General features: G+C 36.5%; 1 protein-coding gene across 2 annotated transcripts in view; it reads left to right on the forward strand.

Moving 5' to 3' along the window:
* The window catches only part of SLC25A12 (solute carrier family 25 member 12), a 144,719-nt gene that overhangs the window by 65,281 nt on the left and 66,485 nt on the right, over positions 1-12,953 (forward strand). The window contains exons 1-2 of one of the 2 annotated variants that reach the window (XM_016123859.2): positions 3,793-3,889; positions 4,823-4,876. In XM_016123859.2, the coding sequence (XP_015979345.2) occupies positions 3,878-3,889; positions 4,823-4,876 (66 nt within the window). In that variant the 5' untranslated portion in view covers positions 3,793-3,877. Of the gene's footprint in view, positions 1-3,792; positions 3,890-4,822; positions 4,877-12,953 lie in introns of those variants that run through there. The other variant, XM_016123858.2, reaches the window with a different exon arrangement.

A 12,953-nucleotide genomic window follows, 5' to 3' on the forward strand; every position in this document is an offset into this window, starting at 1 on the left:
TTCTAGGGCCTTTGCTTTTCTCCCAGTACAGAGTAATTTTTCTCATTACTTTGGATAAGATTCAAAGCATCTTTCCTTATTGACCTCTAAGTAGAAGGGAGGCAAAAACCAAATCTAAATAAATCTTTGAGGGCAGGGTATTTGTGGGCAGCTGAGGGACTTGGCAGGATATTCGTTATCCACTTTTGATTTGAATGGGAATATGTGACAAACCAGAGTTTTTACCCCGTTATTACCTAAAGCTGCTTTGGCTTTTGGCACTTGCAAAAGGTTTGGGTATCATTCTTTCAACTTTATTTATTAAGAAAACGAATCGCAGCAGTTGCCACAGTGAAATATTCTCCATGCTTTGGGACCCATGCTACTTATTTTTCTTGTATATCCTATAGCTTCAACAGTAAATTTAGTACAAACACAAGGTACTCAATAAATGTTTATTAACTAAAATTTGGCTCATTCTAAATCATGACATTAGAGTGTTAAAAGAAGGGTTAAAACTTATATAGTTCAATCCTCATGTGATCATAAGGTTTCTCAATAAATACAAGCTTGTACATGACTAGTATAGTGATAGGGCACTCACAGCCTTAAACATCTAGAACAGCTCATTTCATGAATTTCTTGCAAAATCCATTGAAAAGAAAATTGGCTGTTACTGCCTCCACAGGGAATAAAGAAGACTGTGGTCCAAAAATAAGATCACCGACATCCTTATTACACAACTTATAAAACTTAGAGCCAAACTGTGAGGAAGAGCAGTTTAGGAAGACGTAGCTGTACAACTATTCATCTGATTTTTGATACCCCACTCTTCCATCTCCACCAAAATGAGAATTTATTTCAGTTAGAGCAAATGTTCATATATGGAATATAATACTGGTATAGTATAGAGAAGCCCTAAATATGTTATTTATCTCATGTCTAACAGTAAGTGGCTTGGCTTGAAATAATAATTTCTGATTTATTGACTTTCAGGTCAGTCTACCAACTAGAACATAATTTGCTCAAAATTTGGACACTTCACCTTTTGTAATTCTCCCCAGCCTACCTCCTGCCATTTCCCCATATAGACTCTTAGCAAGGAAGGAGTTAAAAGCACAACTTATAAAATTTGTAAATTTTGCAATATTTTGGTAAAATATAAAGAATAATTTTAGGTACAGGCCAAAACCAATATACACTTAAAAGTTCCAGATATTCGAATAAGGTCAGGTTATGGTTAGCTCATGCTATTTATTTCAAATATTTTAAATGAGCTTCATCTTGATGGGGGCCATAAAATCCATCTTATTCCTCATCTTAGTGATAACATGTATACCTTTGTCTAGGAAGAGTTCCACTCCTGCTTTAATTAGCCAATGATATCCTAATGTTCTACTAAGTGTTAGTATACCACCTTGATTTATTTCTTGCAAGATAACATCTATAGTAGCTGTGTGGGGAATGGAAAAAGGAATAAAAATGTATTCATGTCAGTAAAATAATCAGTGGAGGCTAGAAGATAAACAGAAATGGTATGTTATTAAAGATGGAAGGAGGTCCAGGAGTTGTGGCAGGACAGGCTCATTGGAAATTGCCTCTTGTTTTAATAATTATGTTTTAGCTTATTAGGGCACTAGACATTAGTATAAGTCTAACTTTCACCCACAAAGTGCTTGGCTGGTTTCAAATTAATATATATAATGTCAGCTGCCTGGGAGTTGGAGACATGTTTCTGTGGGTTTGTCTAGTAAGCTCATATTTCTGTTTTGCATCAGGAGGTAATATATTATTTTCATGGGCAACAACTTCACAAGCACATTTAATTTCCCAGCTCAGTCAAGTTACACATTGAATCTTTTATGAGAGCAACTCTAAAAAGTTACTATTAATGACAATACAATTGTAATTAGCATTTAAGCCTTTAACTTCCAATTTTGCTTTCTGAAATGCCATTTTTTATAGACTGCCTTAATTAACAAGTTTTCAAATTATAGTTGTTCCATGGTTTAAAATTTATTTCTTGTTCTTTTCTCTCTTTGGGGGAGTAAGAGGGAGAGGATGCCATCTGAGTGCAAAAAATATATCGTTTACAAATATTGTTTACAACTTAAAGAGTTATGAGTTCCTGTGTTGATATGAGTTCCTGTGTTGACTGACATGCAACTTTTTTAAAAAACCATGAAAACTTTAGAATTATTTCTACTGCCTTTTCCCATATTGTGAATCTTGACAGGTTTGTCTTTTGATATCTCATTAACTGATAAGTTTTCCCACAACCCTGATCATCTACAATTGAGGCAAAAGTAAGTTTTAATTTGTTTTAACTTCTGATAATACTGTTAGCCAATCATCACGACAGAATGAGAGATTGCAAAGTTTTTCAGGGCAGGAGCTGAAAAACTTTGTTTATTGTATTTGTTTATTGTATATGGATAGAAAAAATCTAGCAAAATTCACCTTTATTTAAGGTAGCTGAGCTCTTCTCCATATAGCAGCCTTATTTAGTTTTACATTATTATAGTATCTCCATTGCAACTGGATTGGCACCAGTGAAAACCTTAGACTTGCTCAAAGATCAGTTATTTTTTATGTAATTATGAATTATTGTGGTGGGCTCTGTTTGAATGCAATGTTGTCTTCCACTCTCAGAGTGGCCAGACTGATCCTAAATTTTCACTCCAACAATATGGGTTTGGTCAATAACCTGTCCAATAGAAAATAATTCCTTCATTGTAAATAAGTGCTTTCCTTTCCCTTAAGTACTTTTATTCAAACTGAAGGACTTTGAGCTATTAAACAGACATCCTTTCCTCATAAAGTAACATAAAATAAACGTCTTGAGATTCCTAGAGAAACTTCATAAAACAAGAGAGAGCAGAGTATCAGGGTCATAAGGTGCTTGCAGAACAAAATATAAATTTGTAAATCTTTATGTTTAAATACATTGTTAAAATAACTTCCAACAGACTGAAGAATGGTGTAATGAAGGTAGAAAATTAAATCAACTGCAGCAGAAAAGCTAATTTTAGGAGTACTAGTAATTTAGTATTTCTTATCAACAATTTCCATTTTGCCACTATTTCTCATTTCTGTTGGATACTTAACACAAATATCATAATTAGCGAGACTGGTTAAAAGGAAGCCTTCCATGAGATTCAACACTGGAAATGTAAAAGAGGGCAGAGAGGGATTACAAGGCTAAGCAAGGTTAAGACAAATGGATTTTTTCCCTGTATGCGTTTGTGCCCCACCTCATTGTGCAAAAGATTTGGATGATTGGGAATGTGGAGGGAGTCTATGAAAGCTATAATAGTACATAATGCACACATATATTAAGCATATTCATCCCATGCCAATTTAGGGGCATTATTTCTCAAGTTTTGATTACTTAAGTTTTCCCCAGAGTGAGTGGTTCCCAATCTTTTTTATTGTCAGTGTTTGCCACTAATTCATTATTATTTATGGAACATATTCTTTGATCCTTCGAAATCTTGCTCAACCTAGGCCCCAAGCGTTCGCTTAAGACTTTGGCGAAGTCGGTGCCCAAAGCCACACCCACTAACAGGCCTTAGGAAACCTGGGGCTTTTCTGGCGGTGACTCGGCTGTGGGCAACCGTGCGGCGCTTTGGAATCCCATGGCTAGCACTCCGGTCTTCCGCTTGGCAGGTGTGTACGCTCCTCCGCGCTGCGGGTGGGCAGACCCTTGGCCAGCTCCCTCTCTGCCTGGGGCGTTGGGCCCATCTCCCCGCCCCGCCCACTCCGGACCATTTGCATAGGGGCGCGCGCAGCGCCGCGGAACGGGAAGACGGGCGCGGCCGGGGAGGCGGCGCGCGCGCGCGCCCTGACAGCTCGGCCCTGCTCGCTCACTCGCTCGTCCCCGGCTTCCGAGCACAGCATGGCGGTCAAGGTGACTCCAACTCTCTGCTGCTGCCTTTATTGCATAAGAGACATTCTGGGGATCCCGCTTGCAGGCCCTCACCTCCTCCCATTTCCTTCTTTGCCTGGGTTTTAGATAGTGTGTCCTCGGGCTCTAGCTCGCGGGTGGGAGAGCTGTGCGGGGCTTGGACCGGAGAGAGAGGATGCCCGGCTGGGGGAGGGGAAAGAGGAGGGATTGTGAGTTGGAGGGGCTTGTGGGGACCACGGCTCGGTGAAGGAAGAGTAGTGTCCTGCTCTAAGTGCATTGTGAGTCCAGAGTTGGAGGGCATCGGAAAGGGAGTCGGAGGAAGTGGCATGTAAGGCTGGTGATACCTAAAGCATCTGTGTATTGCAGTGGGGGAGGGGGTGAGTAATTAATTTGGAGTCTCGGTGTGGCCGGGGGGCAGTGGTTGGCATTTGCGCTGCAGGTGGCAGGATGTCGAAAGTATTTGGAAACGTAGTAGCTTTCATATTTTAGGTTGAGTGGAGAAAGAGAGAGGCGCGAAGATAATTATATTCTGTATTTCTTTACATCGGGAAGAAAGGCTGCTAGGCCATGCCATTCATTTGGGTGTTTCAACTTTCCTGTTAATCTACTCTTGCTGGCTTCCTGATTTGAAGGTGGATGGTTGCTAACTGTGTTGCTAGTGGATGTGGAGTAAAGTAAGAGATTGAGCCTCACTGCCTTTCCTTTCCAATCCAGATGAAATCTATCAGGTAGATTTGCCATATTTTATGCTCTTCACACTTGTCTTTCCACCAGTCACAGATCTCCAATTTGACAGTTGTCATCAGAATTGGTTTGTTTTAAACTAAATGCTCTTATAAAAGATAAGAGCATTTACTGTTAGCATCTGTGAACTCTAATCTGAAGAGATGTGATCTCTAATGAAGCATTAATTGCCTTTTCTTTTTTTGCTTACAGGTGCAGACAACCAAGCGAGGTGATCCTCATGAGTTAAGAAACATATTCCTGCAGGTAAATTGGCTTATGTACTGTGCTTTTTAACCCGGGGGGAATAAAAGTGGAAGTCTGGTACTTTTCAGGCCTTACCTTTAGAAATCTTCTCTTTTCATGTAGTCTTAAAAACATGGCTCGATAATATAGCTTATAATTCTTATTTTGTTAAGGTTTGAATTAAAGTTTTTTTTTTAATTAAAGTTTGATAAGAGATTTGAAAACATGGCTTAAGACATGGAAAAGAACACTAAAAAGAATTTCTGGCTTCCCTTAAGCACTGTGACCAAAATAAAACTTTGAAATGTATTGACATTCTTGTGTAGTTATAGGTATGGTGATTAAAATTCTTTTGTCCTTGAAAGTTCCATGTTTATAAGGTTTCCCTACTTATAAGCAATTCTCTGTGTAATTTGTTACAGAGATAAAAATATTATAGCTATTAATTTGTGTGTCTCCCCCCATCCCCCCCCTTTTTTTTTTTGCTGGACTTTGTGTTATTTTATTTTGCTTTTTCCAGTCTGATCCCTTTTTTATATCCATACTTGTTTGGGATTTAGCTACAAAATGTTACTGTCTGAGATTCTTGCCAGGATCTACCTTAACTTGTGATAAGTTTTGAGGATCAGTGACTTGGCTGTAAACTTAAAAAAAATTGGCTTACTTTTTTGTTTTGCTTTCTTTTCTTAAATTTCAAAAGCTCGTCATGCAGGAAGTTGTACTTAAGAAGTAGATGTAAAAGGAGACAAACTAAAGTTTTCCACTAAATATTGTTTTTCTCTGAAATTTTCTTTTGAGAACTTTCTATTCTGGACCTAGGTTCTTGTGAAGAAATTTTGACCTTGGGCAGGTCCCTGTTGGGTATTAGTTTTCTCTGTAAAATGAGAGGTGATCTCCAAGGTTCCTTCCAGCTCCAAAAGTCTATGATTCTATATTAGGAACATATTCTAACATATGCTGATGAGCCTGGAATAGATGACATTTTTATCTGAGACGTTGATTGCTTAACCTATTATTGGGGAGGAGGCTGCATAGAAGACCATACATATGTTTAGTTCTCGAAAAAAGAATTAGTGAAGATAGGAATCTTAAATTTTATAATATCTGATGAAGGGAAGCATTTCAAGAACAAATGTTAATTGTAATAGAAATGCTCTATTTATGGCTTGAAACCTTTATTCCTCACATGTGTTCTTGAAAATAGCTCCAAATATGTTAGTATTAACCACATTGTATGATTATACTCAATTGTTTTGTGAGGAGTTTATTTTCTAGATTAAGTAGTCATGGAAGAAATCAGTTGAAATAATGCTTGATATGGTGAAAAGAGCATTGACCTAGGTGTCAGGAACACTGGGTTCAATTCTCAGTCCTGCCTTTATTGGGTTGTTGTGCCCACAGGCTAATTATCTGGCCCATCTGGACATTATCTACTCATGTGAAACTCAGTAGGACATAAGAGAATGGAAATCGAGGTGCTTCCAGCTTAAAAAATCCTATAGGAAAAAATCTGTGGTTTCGTATGGATTTGTTTTGGGGAAGAGAGGGGCTGGATGTACAAGGAGAGAGCTGGGACTATGCCCAGCTATTTGACTTCTAACTCTTATTATCTTTTTACTTATTTTGATGATGCTCATTTTTTATTGAAAATTTGTGGAATTCATAACTGCACATTTAGCACTAACTATAAAACATTGACCCAAGAATTACCGATAGGTAAGAGAGAGAAAACATAGATCACTTCCTTCAGGAAAGCATAAGCAGCTAGAAAGATACAATATACTTAGTTGAATTAATTTGAAGACAGTAATTACCAAGTAACATTAGAATTTTTTATTCCTGTGTTGAATACTTAAAACACTAGTTCCTCGAGGGAACAAAGTATAGTTCCTATAGGGCATTGTTTAGAAACAGTTTTATTTTAGATGCATATGATTTGTTAATATTTTAGAGAAAATAGACAAAAATACATACTAACTACATACTTCTTTAGCACTTAACATATTTACCCAACAAATATTTACTAAGGACTATTTTCTATGTGTGTACTCAGTTTAATAGTAGACACCAAGTTGAATAAACAGAGGGGAGGACTGAGCCAAGACTTGAATCTTGCCTGAGACTCATTCCATCTCTAACAGTTTGTGGTTGACAGAGTCAAGAATAGTGAAAGCAAATGCATAGGCTCTGATAGAGCAATCAAATGGGGCTTGCCAAGATCAGAATGGCATGTAATAACAACGACAATGCCTAACTTTATTGATCATTCTGCAGTGTGCTGGGCATTGGCCAGGTGCTTTAAGGGTATTTTCATAACCTCAGGAGGAAGTAGGGCTGGTGTCCCTGTTAGAAGAAGTTAAATGACTTGGTTAATGTGACTTAGTTAACTGGTAGAAGCCGGATTCAAATCAAACTACAGAATCCATATTCTTCTTAACCTTTGCATTGTACCATTTGTGGGATCTTAAAATGGGATGATTTTTGAGTTAGGTGTATGGGAGAGGCTAATGGCAGCTGTGTTTAAGAAAAGAAAAAAAAAATCGGTTAGGCGATTAAAAAGAAAGTGCCTGTACATGGTGACTACCTAGACCATTTAGCCAAGGAGTTTGGATTTGAAACAGTGGGGAGGCACTCTGAGTTTCTGAGTGGGCAAATTGAAGTGGCGAGTTCTGGCAGCTCTTTGTGTTCGTTGGATAAAGTGAAGAGAGGTTGGAAAGTAGGTAGTGTGATCAGCTAAGAGGCTATTGAAATAATACATGTGGGTGATAATAACCTGGAGTGGCTGATGGCTGGGGAAATGGAGAGGAAGGACAATACCAGGGACTTTTAAAGGGAAGACTCTATTGAGTTTAGAATTAAATACCTAGTGAATCTGGAATTTTTAGGTGTTAATTGATAAGTGTCCATTTTGGGAAATTTTGGGTAGATGAGTTTAAGTTCGGTTGCCAAATAAATGTATCCAAATAAGTTAAAGTCAGGTTTGGACAGATAAAAATTCATATAGGTGGTAGGGGAATTGAGTATAAAATAAGACGGGGAATATAAGGGACTGATTTATAAGTGATATTCACAATTGCAGTGGGAAGAGAAGAACTAGGGAGAATGGTCCCATGGGAATTTAAAGTAGAGTTTCACAAAAAGGATACAGTCAAAACTAAAATATAGATTATTCTGTTATTAGTATAATTTGGTTTTGGTAAGATTTGAGAGTTACTTGAGCGCAAGATCAGAAGATTTGATTTTGAATTTTAGAATATAATTGAAAGGTCTCTTTTTTTGTAAAATTTATATTTGTGGCATCAGCTGTCTAGATTCACAAATAGTATGGCTCAAAAGTCATTTGCTTTGTAAACAGCAAAATACTCCTATTTGAAGTGCTGGTTTATCAATGTTTAATGGAATTACGTGTGCAAGTTTATAAGGGCTTTAAAAGAGTAAAGCATTATTATTTTGAATACAGGGAAATAGGTTTGTTTTTTCTATGTTCATTGCTTCTCAGATTTTGATGAGTTATATTTTCTATTTGTTAAAACAGGTGATATTACCGGGAATCTGTTTTTTTTTTCCTGCTTCCAAAGCTTATAAAATTGGAGCATGACAATTGAATTCTTATGTGTTAGCCTGTACTATAATTTTGCAACCAGTCGTCAACCTAAGATGTTACTATTACTACCCTACCATTTCTTGATTTATCTTTCTTCTTTTACTTCTGTCATCTCCACACTATCATTGACCCAGTTTTGCTACATCAGAAGTATACAGTAGCAAAAGGAGACAATAGAATCTATGAAGAGGGAGGTGAGGTGAGGACAACAGGAATGTCACAGGCTGTTATAAGCCTGACAAATGTCACATGATTTTTTTTAAAATAAGTTTATTGGGGTAAGATTGGTTAATACAATTGTATAATTTTCAGGTGTACATTATCATTTGACATCTGTATATTCTATTGTGTATTTACCACTCAAAGTCCAGTTTCCTTCAGCTACCATATATTTAATCCCCTTTATCCACTTCACCCTCCCCGACAAACCCCTCTATATTTGACACCCTTTACCACGTCTACTTCCCCCTTCCTCCCTCACCCCACTAGTAACCTCTACTCTATAGTCCTCTAGTAACCACTAGTCTATAGTCCATTTCCATGAGTCTCTGTTTGTCCTGCTCATTTGTTGCCACATAAAAGTGATATCATGTAATTTTCAACTTTTTCTGTCAGGCTTATTTCACTTAGCATGATTATCTCGAGGTCTATCTGTGTTGTAAGCCTGACAAATTTCAAAATGAAGTCTTACTCTGGTCTATGCTTTCTGGCAAAGTTTATCAAAAGCTGTTTTAAGTGAATGATTTTTCAAGATCTCTTTTTTTCTAGTTGATAAACCTACTATTATTCATTTATCATTGTATAGTATAGTAAAAGCAGCACGTGTTGACACCGTACCATTACCTATGATGGAACAAAAATATGCTGCAATGTAGAACTCAGATATCATTTTGAGCCTATTCTTTTTCTCATTAACACCAATGTAACAATGAAAATCATATCCTATATAAAGTTATGAAAACACTTTTTTTCTGACTTGTTTAGGATTAGTGAATAAGTGGATGAAAGTGCTGCTAATGTAAAGCAGAGCAGTTCTTCCTTAGGATTTTTATGATAACATATTAATTTTATTTGAAAGAAATGTCCTTTTATGCGATAAATATTTGTTTCCACATTATATATTTATTGCTTTTGGCAGTAACCTGGGGTGCTGAGAAGGAAATTAATCAGGGCTTTAAGCATGAGACCCTTTTACTTTGTTGAAATATGCATTAGGGCAATGTTTTCAAAAGTGTGGGATGTGTAACAATATTACAGTTATAAGACAAGTAGTATTAAAAATTGATAACATCTGCTGAGGCCAGATATGGAGAAAAAGGTGCTTTCATTTAGTATTTGTGGAAACAAAGACTCTTTGGAAAGCAATCTGGCAGTGGTTTTAAAAGAAGATACCATTTGAACAAACAATCCTACTTTTGGGATACTTATCCCAGTGAAATAAAAATACTCATACGAATATATACATATAAGGTTGTTAGTTGCAGCACTCAATTTTACCTTAAAAAAAAAAGGAGGAGCATAGGGGTAGAACAAAATAAATGCTATCAAAGGGAAGTGATAGAAAAATTATGGAATAACCATACCATGGAAAATTATGTGGATACCAAAAATAATGAACTAGAACTATTCAGTTATTTAGAGGGATTTCCAATGTACTGTTAAGTGAGAAAAGAAAAATGTAAACATATGTATAGCATGATTTTAGTTTCCTAAGTCACTTCATATATGTTGTATGATGTATTTTGTGCATATGTTTGTATGATTTAATGGGCATTGAGAAAGGTATGGAAGGATAGATACTAAGTTGTTAACTTGGGGGGAAGTTTTAGGGGGAAATAAAACAATATCTCAATGTGTTTGTATGAAATTTTGAGCAAGTGAATAATTTAAAAAGTAAGACGTTAGCAATTCAGAACCTGAAGTTAAAATAAGACTACCCAGCGTAAATTGGGTTGAATAAACCTGGTATGAGATGCACAGAAGGGGAACTATAGTTTTCTTAACCATATTGATAAAGTGTTTTCACCAGTTCTTCAGAATATAGGAATTGAAAATAATAACCTTTATATTTAGTTTATAAAGTATTTATCATAAACTATATAGAGTTCTCATTTAAAAAAAAGTGTTAGGCATTAAGAGCATATTAGCATCATAGTGAGACTTTATTCTTGAAGCAACTTGAAAGATTGAAAAATAACTGAAAAGATGAAAAAATTAGTGTTACTAAATACCATGTTATGTTCTACTACCAATCAATACATTTTAAATTGGCTACTGTATGCCAGACTAGGCATTGTGCTAGGTTCTACCTTTATAGGAATAAGATAGAAAAGTGCAGCGAGGGTGGAACCTCACATTCTAGGTATGGGTGAGACAGACAATAACAGGTTCCCACATGCACACCTACACAAAGCAACTGTAGATTGTGACAAGTCTAATAAGGAAATAAACAAAGATAGAAAAGGTCATCATTATTCAAGAGGGTGGTCATCGAAGGCCCCTGAGGAGGTAATAGTAGAGCTGAGAACTAAAAAGTGTGTAGAGAGAAGTCTAGAGATCTCACACACATAAAGGCCTAAGTGTGGATAAGAGTTTGGTATGTTCAACCAACAGAAAGGGGGCCAGTGTGCCTGGAGCATCAGTGAGTGAGGAGGTGAATGGCCAGTAAGAGATGAGGCCGAAAAAGGCAAAACAAGCAGGGCCTTGTTTACAGGCCATGGAGAAGAGTTTGGATTTTTTTTTTTTTTTTTTAAGGCATCATGGAAACCACTGAAGGTCTTACACTTTGAAAGTGGAATGAGTCTGTTTGTGTTTAAATAGATCAAATTGAAACGTCAACTTTCTTATACATTTCTCCGCTTTCTCATGAATGACTGCTTTGAGTAGTCCTCTTGTCCATAGGGTTCTTAGAACACCTGAACTGGGCCTCAGGTAACTCCTTTTCATCCAGGAGGCAGCAAAGCATAGCTGGAGCTTACATGGGCTTTGTAGTCTAACCTGGATTTGTTTCCTTATTTGATCCCTTTTTGCTGTGTCACCTTAGGTGCTTCCATTACTTTTGGAGCCTGTTTCCTCATCTAAGAAATACAACTATACCTAGTACATAGGAATGCTACAAAGATTAAATGAGGCAATGCGTAAATGGCACCTGACACATGTAGAACCAAATGAAGCTTAGTTCCTTCTCTCCTTCCTTTTCTTCCAAGATGGCATGAGAACTTTTCTTTCCTGAATTGGAGTTGAGTACCTTATTTTCCCCAGGAAACTGCTGGACGTACAAAGTGACTAAGATGTTAATATGTGTTTATGATAATGTACATGTAATCAGTTAATTACATTCTTGGGACATAATCTGAAGATCTTCACAAATCCCCACACTTGAAAATATGACTGTAAGAGGAAATTTCTCTCAAGTCTATAGGTGCAGAGAGGGGGTATAACCATGGTCTGAGATTGAGAGACTTGAATTTTCTTTTGAACCTTCAGTTGCTCCGTCTAGACCAGAAAAGGAGTAATAGTCTAACCATAAGCTCTGAAATACCAAGACACAGACCTTAAAGAGAGACTTATAATTCACTCTGTATGTGTGTACCTTTATTTTCTTAAAAAATCATCCCTGTTCTGTCCAGCTCTTTTTTACTTAAGTACAGCAGGAACTTGAATAATGTCATTTCACTCAATTCCGTTTCATTATAATGTTAATGAGATGCCATAAGAACTTAACTCTTGTTTATATCAACTAGCCTATGGTAAGATTGGTTTCTTTATGTCTTTTCACTGCATTTCCAAGAATCTATTGTCAGTGTTAAGTGAGGACTTACTGTGCTACTGAAATTTCTGAAGCATCATTCACCTAAACCAGTGCCATGGCCATTATTTGGCTTCTGGAACTGTGTTATTGGTTACTCAGTCACTGTTTTGTCTCAGGTACTAGTCTAAGTTTTATACAAATCTTTATATTTAATCCTCAGAACAACTCTATAAGGTAGGTACCATTAGTTTTCCCATTTTATAGATGAGAAACTGAGCCCCAGAAAGTTAAGTAACTTGCTCAAGGTTACAGTAAAGAAACTTGCTTTATGTATGTATTTTAATACAATTTTTCTTTTTTACTTAAAATTGTTTATAGATATAGGTATGTCAGTACATGTAGAATCATCTCATTTTCCTGTAGCCCTTTATTTTTAAGTTTTTCTGTAGCCTTTTAAAAAACTGAAAATTCCAACAAGTAAATTGAGAGAAAATGATGTAATTGCCATGTACCTATTACTCAGCTTTGCCAAATATCATGGCTAATCTTGCTTCATCTGTATTGCAGCTGCATTGGATTATTTTGGAGCAATTTCCAGACATCATATTACTGCATACGTAAATACTTCAGTATGTATCTCTAAAAGATGATGACTGAAAAACCAATAAATCACAATACAATTATCACACCTAAAAATATTCCTTAATAACATGGATTTCCATTCAGTGTTGAAATTTCCCTGA

This window comes from Rousettus aegyptiacus, unplaced genomic scaffold (genome assembly GCF_014176215.1).
Source record: "Rousettus aegyptiacus isolate mRouAeg1 unplaced genomic scaffold, mRouAeg1.p scaffold_m13_p_2, whole genome shotgun sequence".
NCBI lineage: Eukaryota > Metazoa > Chordata > Mammalia > Chiroptera > Pteropodidae > Rousettus > Rousettus aegyptiacus.